An 18441-nucleotide genomic window follows, 5' to 3' on the forward strand; every position below is an offset into this window, starting at 1 on the left:
GTAGTCGAGGGATTTTGATTGCGACCTAAGCATCTGTAACAAAAAAACAATAAATGTTGAAAACTTGTTTTATAATTTTTATTTGACTTTCTGAGGCCAATATTTTGTAACAATTTTCCTGTAACGTTTTATTCAACTGCTTGTTGACATCTGTATTTACTATCAGTATCAACATAAGCTATAACATAACAGTTCCTTACTAAATTAAGTAAGAAAAGTGAACTATAACATCACATTAGTCCTGTTTCACTTGGTAGACCGTTTCATTCACCAGTTGAATTAAAACTTTGTAGTTCCAAATATCCTATTCTAAGAACAGGATCCAGCAGTGCTGAAATTATACCAGAATGATATACAACATACTGGGTGTGTACATCCCAACATTATCACCACAAAGAGCAATTAAATACTGTAAAAGACATTTTTGAAAACTATTATCAATTTTTTTGATTTGGCTTTCCACTTTCGTAAGTAACTACAATGGTCCCCAAAAGTAGACCAAAAAGTGAAATACGGTCAACTCCTATGAATCGAACTTCAATGATTCCAATTTGTCTATGTATCAAAGTTATTGTCTGGTCCCAAATTTATTCCTATATATTACCACAAACTTCTCCCTTTCTGAATCAAAGTTTTATAAATCAAACTTTTCAAAGAATGAAAGTTTTCATGGACTGTAAGCTATATAACAACAGTCATCATACAAAACATTTACCTGTACTTTTCAGATATTTTCACTTCCTGACAAAATTTCACATATTACTACCTGACAATGGGATTACAATAGCTCATTATCATTGGCTCTGGGTTACGAGCTTAATTAATGACTGGACACAGATTAGAATTTACTTGCTTACTTACAAGTCATGATGTTTAATAAAAGACAATGGGACGTCGTGTGATGTCCATCACTGCCATTTTGGTAATGGCATTTAGTAAGGTCCAATCTAAGATATTTTGAAAGCAATCAGTTTTAGGTCTAAAAGCATGAGAAACACAGTACTTTATCTGTCATTTATGTATCAGTCTTGAAATGATTACAGTAACACTTCAAGACCATATTAATGCTGCAAGTTGTTTCATTTAAAACGGACCTGTAAAAATACATATACTGTATGACATAAATGTAAATGTAAGCAGGCATTATCAATTTCTCATTGATTTTCAGTGAATATTTTTTGTTTTAAGATAAAAATGCATCTTTTCATTAAACTGGAGTTTTGGTATTTGTTGTGTTTGTTCAGGTAGAAATATGTCATTCACCTATATATAGCCATGAACATGAAAACGTAGATATAACCCACCACAAATGATTCAATGTTTCGATCTGTCAAAGTTTTTTTTAACTTGAAACATACAAGTTTGACTGTACTTTCATATCAGCCCCACTAGAGGGGACAAATGCATTGATTGATAAATGTATCCGTATCATGTCAGAAACTACTAGTGATCAATTCTTGGCAATCAAATTCAGTGTCTGCATTTAAACCAGCTAGTGTAATGTATCTGGAAATTACAGGAAAATGTAAGCCCAAACACCAAAGCCATATGTCAGGCCAGAATCATGGTTCGTTTTTCAACTTTACATAACTTGCTCCAATGTTATATCACTAAATGATTTATTCAACCATCATTACGCCAAATCACAATGAAATAAACACTGATGATGCAGAATTGTCATTTCCAAGATTTTTTTGAACGCCAGTCCATAAACTCCTGAAGCTCTTGGTCCTCTGCGTCTTCATCACTGTCTGATTTTGACCCTGTCTCCTTGGATCCCTGATTTGACATTATTTCTTCCTTTTTTATCTGGAGATTGTTGATTTCGTTCCAACGATTACTAAAACAAATGATAAGTCATAAAGTTTGGTTACTTGACTTAAAAGCTATGTATATGCTCTGACATTGGAAGACAAATAAGGATCAGTGTCATGATATAATAACCAACATTTCTACACAATTGTATACACCTACATCTCTCTGAAACAGTCTTGAGTAACATAAACTACAAAATATTGAGGTTAGAATAATTGACTAAGTAAAAAGGTCATCTGAATATATCATCCCAGATGTGACCATGTAATACTGAATAAGAATATTGTATGCATCAAAATTGTACAGGTAATAATCATGCATTCAGCATATTTTCATTAACATCATGGATACTGTCAAACTAGAACTACTGTGTATAAGCCATACTTTACCTATAGCTGGACTAATATTTGTTAACTGAGTTTACTGTCTCATCAAACACCATGGTAACTTTGAGGCGGGGTCTCATTTTCGTAACCAGTGACTACTTCATTGTACAAAATACAGTCATCAAACTGAGCGCTACCCATAGAAGCTAAATGTCAGCACTAACAGGTCTATTTCATCACTTCCCTGAAAACACTGCCAAAGGTTAGGGGGCATGGAACCACAAACCTTGGATCTTCATCCGAGAGAGACATTTTCTTTGAGACCATAAGATTCTGACTGTAATTTAGTTTTCCAGAGTGAAGATGATTGAATGGTGTAATGTAACATGATATATTTGGTCTTTAATGCTCCAAAGTTAGAAATTCTGATCCCTAATTCTAATAAATAATAAATGGCTTACATTTGGTCATCTATTTCGTCTATGTTTCTGTCCACGTTTGCTTGTTCATCCTCCTCATCCATGATAGCTTCTGATACCTGATAATTGTTATTAGATAATGCAGTAAAACTCCATCAATAATTTCATACTTTGCCTTATTAAAATTTCATGAGATTTTCTGACACATGACAATTAGTACCATGAGGTGGAAAAGTTGGTGAAGGACTGACAACATTCTACTTGACGCATATTTACATTAAGTTGAAAATAATGTACGAAACTGGCATCAATCTGTAGCTCACATTGGTTATGTAGCAATGGCAAAGGAAAGATAATGTCAATCAGAACATCTGATTTGATCTGAGTTGGTAGAAATACCAGATAGATATACTTACATGATTTTCTTCTTTCATAGCTCGTTGAAACATTTCCCATTCCTCCTCCATCTTGTCTTTATATTCTACATTACGAACCTTGAAACAGGCAAAGCAAATCAAATGTTTTTGATAAATGAACTTAGTAACAACAACTTTAGTCGTGAATCAAATAACTCACTACTGTACAAACTTAAAAACATACTGAAGTAATCTGAAAACAAAAGATACACAAAGTGATGGGTGATTTCATTACTATGCTTTGTACATGTACTTAAACACATGAAAACAAACAAGTGGCATTCATAGGCAGGTATTTGTTATAGGGAGGAAGTTTTACTGGCACCTTTGATTGTATATGTATATATGCCCTTTGTTTTAACACCATCAATCTTTGTGACACTACAACACATAAGTATTCTATAAAATTATGGTAGATACAGCAGCTGTGGTCATAACACCCTAAACAAGACAATGTACTCAATATTTAATGATATAGTAAACTCACTTTCGCATCAGTTTTTGGATCATCAAAAAAGCCTTCTGGTAGCACTTCAGCCATTGTTTCTGTTTTAGGTTTTTCAACTTCCTCTTGTTTACTGTTGGACTTTGTATGGAAAAAATCTGCAAAAACAGCTCACATATATATTCATTAAGTATTTACATTCCTAATGACTTTTGTATATTAAACAGATACACAACCACATGTAAGGTTTACATTATAGATATATACGTATTGATTAACACATAGAAAGCCACTTGTATAATCTACTCTCGAAAATACCTTTGATACATTTACCTGACATGTAAAATTTCAGAACAATCAGCATGTACCATGATGCATTAAAAAATGTTTTGGAATACAAACAAATGTGTCACATACCAGTTTTTTTAACATAAAAACAAAATTTAACTGTTGATTAGATTTACTGTTTACACATTCCAAATAGTGTTTACCAACAGCTGAAAATTCTAATACCTGTCAGAACACATACTTACCTGCTGGGAGACCTGGTACACTAGACACTGTGGAAGTGCTGAGTTTGGATGTCGATTTCACCTCATCCTCATCCTCAGAAGATGATGAGTAAGATGCCAGACCAGGACGACTTGACATACTCGTTCTGTCGTTAGATTTACCGTCAAAGAAATCTGAGGGTAGCCTGGAGAAAAATATTTACACAAAATACATCATATGATAATATTTATCCAATTCAAGGCAATATGTGTACATGATGATAAGACATGTAGAATAACAAATATATCAGCATTCAACATGAATCATTTTGATCAAATCTTAGTTTGACCTTTTGGTGTATTCACAAGCATGTGTTTTTTCCACAATATTTGACTTACTCCCCGGTAAGTTCAAAAATATGTTCATTAGATATCTTGGTCAATATCTAATACATTTGATCAGGTATATCTTTCAAACCCAAGAACAATGATCTAATTGCTGAAGCGTTTATACAACTTCCTGACATCTTGGTGACTTGGTGAATTTTAACTGAATACTTAAAGTGAGTTATTTCACTAAACTTCACTTTTGACCTTATTCAAGAAATGGCTCCAATGTATCTAATTTTTTTTTACAACTTTCATATGCTATACAGATGATGTTTTGTCTGTGGTAAAATTTAATAACCTTCAGAGATCTTTAATGTCTGGTGAATCCACATGACTTGTACATTTAGCTCCACATATGATTAAATTAAAAACCCTGATAACTAGTCAGATGTACATTAATCTCCAGACACAATATTAATCCTAGTTCAGTTATAAATGTATTTATAATTACCAGGTCTATCTGTTATTTAACACTCATACCCTGTGTTCACCACTCTGTCTACTCACCCTGAGGCTGCTGAGGATGATTTGGCTGACTGACCATTTCCTGTAATATCAAGCATCAAAACAAACATACAAATAGCTTTATATAAAAAATGTATGATTTTAAAACCACAGACTTGGTATTATAAATTTATTTGACTTCTTGTGATATTTAGCTTTGAAGTACTTTACTTCTCTGATATGCATACAGTATAACATAATATTACAATAATATAATTGTATAATTGATACAGACCTGAGGAATCTATGTCCATATCTAACATTTATCAAATTGTTTGTATCACTTCCAATTTAAAGCTTTCTACGAATCACTGTAATTATCAACAAATGCATATTACTTTCCACATAATCTCTATGGAGATTAATATGAACCAGTATACTAATTAATTATCAATAAATTATGAAGTATAATACAATGTACATGTATGAGTCTAATTATGACAAGTCTTTGGTTCAGTGATTTTATTTCTGATCTTACATTTTGCTCAGATATCTGGGATGTTTCTAGAAGTATTTTTGGCTGCTGATGCCACTAATTTTGTTTGCCTTTCAAATATTCTTGCACGATTTATGCTGATTAATGATAATGTCCTTGCCAGCTTCAGTTTTACTTCCAACATTGCATTTCTAATATTGATTGTTCTGGACCTTTCTAACGATAATTGCTCAAAATATCCTCTGTGTGAAAAGCCTTAACGATTCATTAGCCTATTCTAGAGAAAATCAAATTTTCTTGACATCCTCATGAAAACAAACAATTGCATCTCTCATTCTTGACAACAAAAGTGTCTTATATATATAATGATATACATATGTATATAGATACAAAAAATTATTATATAAATATAATGATATACATATGTATATAGATACAAAAAATTATTATATAAATATATATAATGATATACATATGTATATAGATACAAAAAATTATTATATATATATATAAAATGATATACATATGTATATAGATACAAAAAATTATTATATATATATATAAAATGATATACATATGTATATAGATACAAAAAAATTATATATATATATATATATATATAATGATATACATATGTATATAGATACAAAGTTAATCCAACAGTTCCACAGTTGTTTCTATTCTTACTGTAAGAAAACTTCTTTTGAAAATCCAGTCAAAATGTAAGAGTTATAAAAATGTCAAATCAAATTAAGTTCTTATCATTTGAATACATATAATCTTGCAATTGCTAGATGTACTATTGGAATATTTTTGTACTGCAGATGATTTCTATTATACCATTATCAAACTAATATATTGTCATCAATTTCATACCTTTATGCACAGAAAAACAGAAAAAGAAGTATATACCTCGGTGTCGTTTAGAGTCTTCATGACTGTTTGAATGCTGGGGGAGAGACCTCTTGATGCCAGTGGTAAAAGTGTCTGCTGCTGGCTTGACTTGAGTCAGTTTCTATTTTAAAACAAGAAAGTCAAAAAAGATTGTTACGAAAAAAAACCATGATAATAAACACATTCAACAATCTAGTTTTTTCATTTATAATAACAGTGACATTGACCTTAGAACTTGGGATATAAAAAACAATATCCAAAGCAAGCAATTAGGTACGGAAGCAATGTATGAAATTTGATTTAGATTGGGCAAAGAAAACTCAAGTTATTGCACGGAAACTGTTTTTAACTTATAGCTACAGTGAACTTTGACCTTTGAAGCTGAAAAGCTCTCCCATACAAGCGCTTTTAATAAAAAAGCAGTGTATGACGTTTGAGCTTGATCAGCCAAAGGAAACTCAAGTTATCACACAGAAACGTAATTTCTAAAGGACAGACAGACACTGTGATTACAATAGCACACCTGCACTTCAGTACCGCACCCTAAATAAATGACCTAATATCACTGTTCTCAGTAGACTGTATCCAGATATTGTATAAAGAACAATATTTAGAGTAGTAGTGCATGAAAGAGAAGCATACATTTAGGTCAAGGTCATTATCGCCTTAGACATTTTTTTCACAGCAACATAAGTTAAATATACATAACAAAAAGCCTAAGCTTTAACAGCTAAAGCAAACAGTCACATCTGAACAGAAGGGCATATATACAGAAAAATATATTTAACGGAAATAGCATTATATACCTCTTTATGTTGTTTACTCTGTAGATGTGCTTGCCACAATAATCCACTTTTTATCACTGTATTACAGACAACACATACCAGCTGGTCGATACTGTTATACCTGTAATGAAAATTTAGAGTTGATTATTTTTGTGGACAAAAGAGTTTGTTTTTGTTTTTGGACCACAAAATCTTACACATTTAACAAATTTAGTATATCCTTGGCATGTTAGTTTCAAATCCCTTAAGAATAGTATGTCAATAGCTACGCTATATTATTGAACTGCAACCTTATCAATACTGGGGTACATCAATGTAAATCAATTTTTGATACAAGACACACTACCTCACCAACGTGAACCCATTACCCAACTATTAAGTTCCAGTAAAGTTGTGTAAGAGATAGAGTCAGAACAAACTTTTCCTTTCATATAGGTCAAAGGTCAAAATGCAGGACAGAGTGACCTACTTTTGATTCAATATGACATACTGGAGGACAAGTTTACATACCGGTATACAGTATTACATGTAATCTTCATTAGATCAGGAATGCTATTTCAATGAAATTTTTTAAAATAAAATCATATTGTGAAAAAGATGAATATTTGTCTGTGTAAGCACCTTTCTTATGGGTTAAATATAAGTTTTATTGTTTGGTCTTTTTTCCTCAAATAAACCTGTTACATCATCACAAAATAAACAAAACAGAACATGTTCAGGGTCCAGGGTTTTATTCTTTTACTACTAAATTGTCTTTGGGATTCATAATTATTTCTTAAGATTCATTTTTAATCATTTAGTCCTAGACAGCAGCAGGTCACACTGGGACTTGTGACCAGCAACTGAGCTGATGTTAGGAAGGGGGTCCCTCTGGCCTCTATAGTTGGACCTCTGATCTTTAACAATTTTTATAAATGATATTTTAGCTTTGTACATGGATGTAGTTTATATAATGATATGTGATAACTTTTTTAATTTAAAGGATTGTTCAGAAAATGAAAGCAAAATCCTTACAGACTGGTTCAACTTAAACCAAAAACAATCTTATCCAGAACAAAGTTTGGTAAAAAAGAGTAACATTTCAGTTTAGTCTCTTAAGGTAGAAGGCTGAGAGATAATGTGTGAAGAAAGAGTGAAATTATTAGGTGTAGATATTGACTTTTTACTTTAGTTTGATTTTCACATCTCTCACCTTCTACAAAATTCCTCTAAACAACTTGCTGTTTTTAAATGAATGGGGAAAAATCTAACTAAGAAAGGGAAGATAATAATTTTTAAGTCTTTCTTTTTGTCAAATTTTAATTATTGCCTATTAGCTGGCATTTTGTAGCCTTACAAACACTTGGAAAATGGAAAAGGGACAAAAGCAGGCACTTCATTTTATCGAAAATGACTATGTTTCCTCAATTAGCGATATTTTAAGTAGATTTAAACTTGATTTTTTACATGCCAACTGTATTAAATACATGGTCACTGAAGTTTTTAAGATTTTAAGTGGTATTTTGCCGTCTATTCTACAAGGCCTTACTGAGAGGAATAACTGCCTGAAAATAGGTATTGGGAAATATTCCAGCTGTGCCATATCGGTGGTATTACTATTTAAATTATTATCTAACAGAATTAAACAAAACCTGAGATTATAGCCAAAACCCTTTAAAAAATGTACAAGTTGCAATTGTCCTTTTTTGTTGCAAACATATAGAAGAACTTGGCACATTTCTATGTCGAATGACACTGCATCTGAGTAACCAATTAATTACTCAAAGCCGTAACTATCCCTCAAAATCAGGACAACAACCCATGTATATAAACAACCCTGGAGTAATTTTTTAAATGTTGCTTTTGAGCACGTGCATTTTTACATAAATAAAAAGTAAAAAATCTTGTGTATAGGTAGATTGAAATATGAGAATAAACTTTATTTATTTTACAACATTTACCAAACAAGTTGTATCATCATGAATTTATCAAGTCTTTGATGAAGCAAGAGAGAGGAAATAGGGGTACTCAGAGGTGGGGGTCCAGTCAGGTTTTAGCATACCAGCATACTGTGGCATCCGTCTTCTGTCAACTATTTCTACAATCGCTATGAGTCGTGAACAACTGAGTGGATTTTGACCCAAATGTAGTCAGAAGCATTCTTGGGGAAATCAGACTCAAAATTGTATAAATGGTGGGTCTGCCCCATCCACCTCTTCCCAGGGACTAAGGAGTGAGAATTAAAAGGGGGATATTTAGCAAGTTCTTTAAATCAAAATCTTCTCCTTTTGTAGCAATGTGTAGATTCTATCCCAGTTTGGTCTGAAGCATTGGGGAAGGGGGCAGGTCCTTTGTTACAACTGCTCCACATTGAAAATAAATAACCAAATGGTGTCTGTCTTGGAATTTAACAGTGAGTTCTTTCCAACTATCTTATTTAGATTCAACTAATTGGTCCCTTTTTACATAAACAATATATTGCTTTTCATCTGTTTGGTACTCAGTCTAGCTATAAAAGGCACTGACCAACTTACCCATGTTGTAACATACCTCTACATCCTAAATCAAACCTTATATACATTGTTTTATTCCAACACTTGACTTGAAGAATTGTCAATCTGCACACCTGTTGATGACTTGTCAGAACTATTCCTACTTCTGCTTTTTAATGACTACTTTTTACAAGATGAAATTATGTCATTTTGATGATATATAGAAGAAGCACAGGTCTCTTTACTAGCTATAGCCAGTTGGAATTTCCCAATTAAACAGAAACATGTAAGGTTAGGGACCAAAGGGTCACTAGTTCGAACCCTTGAACGGGAAGGGTGTTCATTAATACGCCTTCCTAATCCAAGTTTGGTGACATTGACCACTCCAAGGGTAAAAAATATAGGGCAATGAAATGCTTTCTTGGATTAATCAAACCTAGTTTGCTGTTGTCGAATTCGAGGCCGAAGACTTTGTGAATGAGGGAATAGCATAGAATTTGACAAGAGACTGAAGAGTTTGAACCCCGCCTGGGCAGGGTATTTTCAATTACTCATTCCTATACAGTTATGTATATACAATGTAGCCATAGCACAGGATAGTTTTATCGAAAGAGAGAGGGAACGGGTGGATGAATAACAAATACCGAATGGGTTAAATGGGATTAAATTAATGACTACTGTCTTGAATGTTTCTAATTTCTTCTTCATTTGATCCTACACTGTTCAAAAGCACTTGTATCTGGAACGAAAACAACACGAGTAAAAAAATAAAAATGCATGATTTGTATTGTTTACGTTTCAGATACAGTAATCTCAAAAACGTCTGGTGGTAGGTTGTATTTTTAAGCTTCAATGGTACTGTATCGTTTAGATATCCATCAGACACCATATGAAATGCTCACTTGGCAAACTGATGTTCGACACGTTTAGTTATTGCGACAGTTGCCTTCTTCTCTTTCATTAAGCGTCTCAAGTCCTCTTTGGAGACAACTTTCTTCTTCTTGGACGTCGCCATATTTGCCGCTTTTGTTTTCGTATTCCGTAAAATAAAATCCTAACTTATATTTCGTTTAACTATATCATTAGGGTATACAGCAAGTATCATATAAATATCTAAAAACATGCTCACGCGAATCTGATATTGGATATATCTCTTTTTCTGAGAAACAGAACTTGCTAGCTTTACATGTAAAGCTTAACTAAACAGAAACCAAAGGCGGAAACGGAAAATCATAACACTGCACGTGTAGATCTGTTTCATGAAAACTCTTTTTGATTTTTGTTTTGCATCTGAATTTTTACAAGACATCAGTATCTACAGAAATCGGTTAGATATTAATGACGTGCGGTTTCCGTATGCCTCAAAAATCGAGGTAAACAGGGTCATGGTGCAGATGAAGATATTTATTGTCCCCGTCCCTCTCTCAAAACACACACAAGCAACTACACACAAACAACTGAAAGAAGATGATGCAATTGGTTTTCCTCTTGGTTGTCTGTTATGTATACTTATTTAAAACCATATAAGGAAATTGTTCACTCACTTGGTCACCATATCAGACAGCCAGTTTATGCAGTTAATTGGAAAATGAATCCTAATCTCTTGGCAAAATGAATTGGTCATCACCACACTAGAGACACATTGTTGTTATACTCTCTTAAAGAAAGAGACCATGAAGTCGTTGAAAGTATTTAAAGTAACAATAATAAAAGCAAGATATGTTTTTTTCAAAGCCGTAAAGTTACTTAAAATTATTACTATCTTTGTATTGCACTTAATATTTCGGTTCAAAATAACTTCAGGTTCTTGAGTTCCAAAATATTTACAATGTATTTTTATTTTAATATTTTTATTTGAATTTCTGAATTTGACTTGAATAACAAAGATCTGTAAATCCTATCAACACATCATATATGTACAAGCACAACCAAGTTGATGTTCTTTATTGACCTGAATTAAGGATTGGTAAAACATTCAATTGCTGATGCAGAAAGACAGCATTTACATATGATGTAAGGATGTGCTGTACAATTTCTATGTTTATTCCATCACTGTTTGGCACATGTGTAAGTGTGTCACACATACAATGATCCTCTTTTAGGTATAAAGTAAACAATAATAGTGTAGATTACTTTAACATTTTAATGACTGAAATGTCACAATAGAGAAAGTAAAAAATCTTGTGAATAGGTAGATTAAAATATGAGAATAAACTATATTTTTTTTACAACATTTGCGTAACAAGTTGTATCATCATGAATTTATCAGTTCTTTGATGAAAGCACAGCAGGGAAAAGGAAATAGGGGTACTCAGAGGTGGGGGTCCAGTCAGGTTTTAGCATACCAGCATACTGTGGCATCCGTCTTCTGTCAACTATTTCTACAATCGCTACGAGTCATGAACAACCGAGTGGATTTTGACCCAAATGTAGTCAGAAGCATCCTCGGGGAAATCGGACTCAAAATTGTATAAATGGTGGGTCTGCCCCATCCACCTCTTCCCAGGGCCTAAGGAGTGAGAATTAAAAGGGGGATATTTAGCAAGTTCTTTAAATTAAAATCTTCTCCTTTTGTAGCAATGTGTAGATGCTGTCCCAGTTTGGTCTGAAGCATTGGGGAAGGAGGCAGGTCCTTTGTTGCAACTGCTCCACATTGAAAATAGATAACCAACTGGTGTCTGTCTTGGAATTTAACAGTGAGTTCTTTCCAACTATCTTATTTAGATTCAACTAATCGGTCCCTTGTGATGTGGTACATATTCAAATTTTTGACATTTTGATTTGTTTTCTTTGTATGAGAAAACCTGTTTTGTGAACATGAATTTATTTTAACCTTTTTTTACTTGACTTTGTAGATATATGCTGAACAAAACTCACTGGACCAATTTTGTCATATTTCTGGCCTCATTAGTGAATGCTTGATGATGGCTGCCAGTCTATTCCCAAGCCTACGATATTTGAGAAAATCTATTTTGTTGCAAGATCCAGTGATCCAGATATTTTTTACATGTCCACAATCTGGACTTCATTATGATGTGTGTTTGAACAATTCAAGAAAAACATTATCAACAGCAAAATCATTGTCTGCCTCGGATAGAATTGAAAATAGATTAAGGATTGTTTTAGAGCAGAAAACTTTTCCAAAAGTTGTAGGAGAAGCAACAAAAGTAATAGGAGAAAATAGAAAAGGAAATACCAAAAGTCAAGATTTGAAAGCTGTATCAGTTGTTGCTGAAAATATAAGAACGTCAAACATTGCTAATCTTCAAGTAAAGAAATATGAACCTGAAGACAATGCTAAGAGTACAAAATTTAGTAAAAAGCCATCTTCATTGCGTCAGAACAGCAGCAAGGTTGTTGCTCTTGGCTATGTTCGGAAATGTTGCCCTTACAATCCCCTAGATCAGGTCAGGTGTGATCTGAATGGAGACCACTCCAAATATAAAAAGTTTGTAGACAATTTGTCTCTAAGATCAATTCCCAGTGTAACCTCTATTATCAATTTAACCATGCCAGATAGTGCCAGATATTTCTTAAATCGCTGGAAACAACGAATGATTCAGGAACTGGGCACAGAAGGATTCGCATTGCACCAAGAAAGTAAGTGATTGGTTGTGTAAGGAAGTCCAATGATATCGTTTTTAACTAAATTTAGATCGAATAAATGTTCAATATTCTTATAATATTGTCTTTAACTACTGGAAAAGTTCTTAATCTTGCAATGAAATATCATTCCAGTGAAAATTTAGTCCGATGAAGTTAACATATACCGTATCAATGGATTTTATGCTCAATATACATAATGATTCTCAGAGCCATCTAAGTCAGGTAAGGACACTGGAAATTTACCTATTCAGTTCAAAAGTGCTAATATAACTTTTAAAAGTAGGATTTTCACGCACATGTGGAGGTAGAAATTTGCCAGATAATGTGGAACCATATAGCATGTTTTGTTTTTTTTTGCACATGGTCTCTAAATTTTCAAATTCACTTAATTAGAGAAAATTAAATCCAGCTGAAATAAACAACTTTTAAATTAATCAGGTTTTTATCAATATTGAATTTTTATCTGGAATCAAAAATTGTTCATGGTATTATAATGTCAGATTTCAATATAATGGAAACTGAAGCAGATTTGCTGGAGAAGCTATTTTGGCTAGTTGTTAGTAATTTAGCAGTTGACACATGTCCTGTTTGCAGCATTTCATCTGTTATTCAAAGTTACCATTCAGAGACTATATACATAAATCATAATTTAGATTGCTTCTTTCAGGTATTTTGAACATAATGAAATTCTTCCTATAAATTTTTCAGAAAAATGAACATAATGAAATTCTTCCCAGCAATTTTTCAGAAAAATACATGGCTAACATATATTGCACAGGGGATTATAAAGATTTTGTGAGAAAAGATAAATCGTAATGTATGTTTCCTCTAAACCATATGTACCATTGTTTATATATGTGTCCCTGAATGTCTGTTTCCTCTAAACCATGTGTACCATTGTTTATATATGTGTCCCTGAATGTCTGTTTCCTCTAAACCATGTGTACCACTGTTTATATATATGTCCCTGAATGTCTGTTTCCTCTAAACCATGTGTACCACTGTTTATATATATGTCCCTGAATGTCTGTTTCCTCTAAACCATGTGTACCACTGTTTATATATATGTCCCTGAATGTCTGTTTCCTCTAAACCATGTGTACCACTGTTTATATATATGTCCCTGAATGTCTGTTTCCTCTAAACCATGTGTACCACTGTTTATATATATGTCTCTGAATGTCTGTTTCCTCTAAACCATGTGTACCACTGTTTATATATATGTCCCTGAATGTCTGTTTCCTCTAAACCATGTGTACCACTGTTTATATATATGTCCCTGAATGTCTGTTTCCTCTAAACCATGTGTACCACTGTTTATATATATGTACCTGAATGTCTGTTTCCTCTAAACCATGTGTACCACTGTTTATATATATGTCTCTGAATATCTGTTTCCTCTAAACCATGTGTACCACTGTTTATATATATGTCTCTGAATGTCTGTTTCCTCTAAACCATGTGTACCACTGTTTATATATATGTCTCTGAATGTCTGTTTCCTCTAAACCATGTGTACCACTGTTTATATATATGTCTCTGAATGTCTGTTTCCTCTAAACCATGTGTACCACTGTTTATATATATGTCTCTGAATATCTGTTTCCTCTAAACCTATACTGTTGTTAATTTGATCACATAAAAGATATCTCAATGATCAGTAATTTACAGAACCTTTTTTAAAGATTATATAGTCCAATTATTTAAAAAAAAAAGGGATACTGAGAAATTGGATTCTGATTTTCTCTAAGTCCAACTGCTGTGGAATATAACACACCAACTATTTTGTTTTTGTGTAAGGCATGTTCTGTTAACTTTAGATTCAATTTATAGTTTAAATGAAACGAACTGTAAAATGTCAGATGACTTTTGCTCTTATTCCTCCATAGGATGATTTGATGTTTTTAGTGTAAAAGTTTCACATTTGATTACCATTGAATTTTAATAATTGAAAAATGTTTTAAATTTTCATTTTTTGTTTTTACATCAATAGTTTAACATGATAACAACATTTCTGTAGTGCTTGCATGCTATTTTATTAATCAAAATTAGCTTCGAATTAGAGTTTTTTGGAGGGGGAAAAAAGACAGATTTGAGTGTAGTCTGCAGATTGCTTAAAATTGATAAAAGCAGTACATATGTTACATAATGACATGTAATTTTTGTTTGTGTATGAGGGTCATTTTTGTGAAATGGGATTTATCTGGTATACTTTCAGAGACATTAGGCCTTGGGAGGAATCTGCACTCCTGTATACAGAAGCACCTTGAGGGTGTGAGTAAGGATGATCTTCCACTAGAGGCAGACAACCAAGGTCACTGGAACAGCCTTGCCAGTGTGTTCCCAGACATTAGTGATGTGAGAGCTTTAGAAGTGAATGTCAGCCATCAGACGTTGATGTACCATGGGAAATTTGACTGTGTAGCCAGATACAGGTAGGTCTCCTATGTACTAATATTAATAACCATTCTTCTAGCTCCCTCAGCCAACAGGTAGAATTAGTGATAAGTTATTTCATAACCAGAACCAGTATGTATGTATCATTGACTATTGCCAAAACAGGATCCTTCAGTATGGATGTTCCATTAATTTGTTTTTATTTTAACAGTTTTATGGGTGGAAAGTTTATATAAAACAATACTTAGTGTTATAGGTCAAGTAGAAATTTCACTGTTAATCAAGGGAATCGCGCAGAAAAAGCAGTCTGTATTTAAGATGCATGTGTCTGTCTTCAACACTGTTACACACTAATGTGCAAACTGTCATATGTACCAAGTGACTGGTCACCTCATTAAATTTCTTACTCATCCTTAACAAGTACATTCTTCTGCCTCTATATAGCTTTTGGGACATATTTGAATGGTGCTTGACCAGGGTATCACTGTCTTGATGTACAGTGTGGCAGTTTTTCATTAAAATTTTACAAAGACCATGGCCAAAACCCTTTAACATGGTCCCATGACTTTTAATGGAGCAAGAACATTATCTCCTTGTAAGGAGTTTGTGTCTGTCACCTAGTATTAACATTGTAGTAATTTGCTGTGTGTTTCACAACAGAGATATGCTGTGTGTCATAGACTGGAAAACCTCAAAGAAAGCTAAGCCTTCGCTGTCCAATACATATGACAACCCTATCCAACTAGCGGCTTACCTTGGTGCCATCAATAGCAGTAATGTCATGACAGGAGAGCAGGTAGGTTGTTTAGTCAAGACAGAGTAACTATATAGGGTGTGAGGTAAGTAAGACAGGGTTGCTATATAGGGTGTGAGGTAAGTCAGACAGGATTACTATATAAGATGTGAGGTAAGTCAGACAGGGTTGCTATACAGGATGTGAGGTAAGTCAGACAGGGTTACTGTATAGGATGTGAGGCAAGTCAGACAGGGTTACTATATAGGGTGTGAGGTAAGTAAGACAGGGTTGCTATATAGGGTGTGAGGTAAGTCAGACAGGGTTACTATATAGGATGTGGATTAAGTCAGACAGGGTTACTATATAGGATGTGAGGTAAGTCAGACAGGGTTACTATATAGGATGTGAGTTAAGTCAGACAGGGTTACTATATAGGATGTGAGGAAAGTCAGACAGGGTTGCTATATAGGGTGTGAAGTAAGTTGAACAGGGTTACTTTATAGGATGTGAGGTAAGTCAGACAGGGTTACTAAATAGGATGTGAGGTAAGTCAGACAGGGTTACTATATAGGATGTGAGTTAAGTCAGACAGGGTTACTATATAGGATGTGAGGAAAGTCAGACAGGGTTGCTATATAGGGTGTGAAGTAAGTTGAACAGGGTTACTTTATAGGATGTGAGGTAAGTCAAAAAGGGTTACTAAATAGGATGTGAGGTAAGTCAGACAGGGTTACTATATAGGATGTGAGTTAAGTCAGACAGGGTTACCAGTAATGTCATGACAGGAGAGCAGGTATGTTGTTTAGTCAAGACAGAGTAACTATATAGGGTGTGAAGTAAGTTGAACAGGGTTACTATATTGGATGTGCGGTAAGTCAGACAGGGTTACTGTATAGGATGTTAGGTAAGTCAGACAGGGTTACTATATAGGATGTTAGGTAAGTCAGACAGAGTTACTATATAGGGTGTGATTTAAGTCAGACAGGGTTACTATATAGGATGTGAGGTAAGTCAGACAGGGTTACTGTATAGGATGTTAGGTAAGTCAGACAGGGTTACTATATAGGGTGTGAGGAAATTCAGACAGGGTTTATATATATATTCCTTGTGGTTTTTGTTCATAAAGGTGCATTTGTATTTAAAATTGACCCCTGTCACATTGAATAAGTGTCAAGATCATTTCTTTATGCAAACTTTGTCAGTCTTCATTCCAGCTGATTGTTATTATTCTAGGCATTTGGGTTCATCAGAAGAAGGTATTTAAAAGTTTATCATATTCGACCCATTTAACCTGGAATTAGGGTCAAAGGCATTTTTTAATGCAAATTTTGTCCAGTTTCTTCCCAGGAATCTACTAGCTAAATATAGTTCTAGACACTTTTGATAGTAAGAAGCCATTTGTAAGGTTGTGACAAATTTTACCCTTGTGACTTTGTATATGGGACAAGGCCATTTCTTTTTGTTAACGTTTTCAGGCTTCATTCAAGGAACCATCCAGCAAAAGATAATGATCTAGGCTATTTGGTGATTTTGAAAAAGTTGTTTCATGGGGAAATGTGATGCTTGACAAACTGCTGATGGGCAAGTTAAGCAAAACATGCTGTATATTTTAACGTATACAATTTAGTAAAAAGTCAAAGTTACAATCTATATCCATCTATTGTTTCTGATGTTGCTAGGACTCAAAACTGAGACAATGTGCACTGGTGATAGCCTACCCTCAAGGAGACCCCGCCCATGTCCACATCATGGATTGTGATCAGGTCAGCACCTACTGGGACAAGTGGCTTGATAGACTCGAACTCTATTGGGTCCTGAAGTCTAACAACAAATTACCAGAACGGATATGACAAAAATGAAGGGAAAAAGAAATTGCTCTTGAAAATAAATCAAATAATGAAACAAATGGTTTTAAGAAATCATGTGTTTAGATATTTCATTATTTCTGGATAAATATTTTTTGGTGACATGATTCCTGAATGTTTTATTTTGTTCCCATGATGATATAAACACAATACATATGTATTATATATAGAGTATCCTGTGAAGTTCCATAAAAAATTTGTCCGTGATATCAGGTACAGTGGAAAGACAGTGGGCTTTTCACTTTTTTTTTCTCTTTGGGGTCTCTTTGAGCCTGGTCAGATAATTACAATCATGATTACTGGGAAGATAGCTGCTAGCAACCATTTTACCAAGAGTTCCATGTAGTGGAACAATATACTCCCATCCAACGCCAAAGAAATATTTAAGATTTATTGTATCAAAAAGAATACAATTATGGTAATGGTAATAACGAGTCAAAATGTC

At 33.6% G+C, this 18441-nt stretch overlaps 2 protein-coding genes across 2 annotated transcripts; one reads left to right on the top strand and one right to left on the bottom strand.

Moving 5' to 3' along the window:
- Window positions 1–244: 244 nt before the first annotated feature.
- LOC132559185 (zinc finger protein 830-like) lies at window positions 245–10407 on the bottom strand. The gene is made up of 9 exons (XM_060223806.1): window positions 10295–10407; window positions 6943–7042; window positions 6155–6257; window positions 4810–4849; window positions 3955–4118; window positions 3464–3579; window positions 2977–3054; window positions 2603–2679; window positions 245–1840 (listed from the first exon to the last, which is right to left on the bottom strand). Exons 1-9 carry the CDS (start codon window positions 10405–10407, stop codon window positions 1678–1680), a joined length of 954 nt encoding a protein of 317 aa, XP_060079789.1. The 3' UTR covers window positions 245–1677.
- Window positions 10408–10686: 279 nt separating this feature from the next.
- Window positions 10687–18019, top strand: LOC132559186 (mitochondrial genome maintenance exonuclease 1-like). The gene is made up of 6 exons (XM_060223807.1): window positions 10687–10765; window positions 11970–12088; window positions 12248–12992; window positions 15217–15433; window positions 16056–16191; window positions 17811–18019. The coding sequence occupies exons 3-6, from the start codon at window positions 12314–12316 to the stop codon at window positions 17979–17981; spliced, it is 1203 nt and encodes a 400-aa protein (XP_060079790.1). The 5' UTR covers window positions 10687–10765; window positions 11970–12088; window positions 12248–12313; the 3' UTR covers window positions 17982–18019.
- Window positions 18020–18441: the final 422 nt, after the last annotated feature.

This window comes from Ylistrum balloti, unplaced genomic scaffold (assembly GCF_031769215.1).
Source record: "Ylistrum balloti isolate Yb309-2 unplaced genomic scaffold, AGI_CSIRO_Ybal_v1 Utg370872, whole genome shotgun sequence".
NCBI classification, from domain to species: Eukaryota; Metazoa; Mollusca; class Bivalvia; order Pectinida; family Pectinidae; genus Ylistrum; species Ylistrum balloti.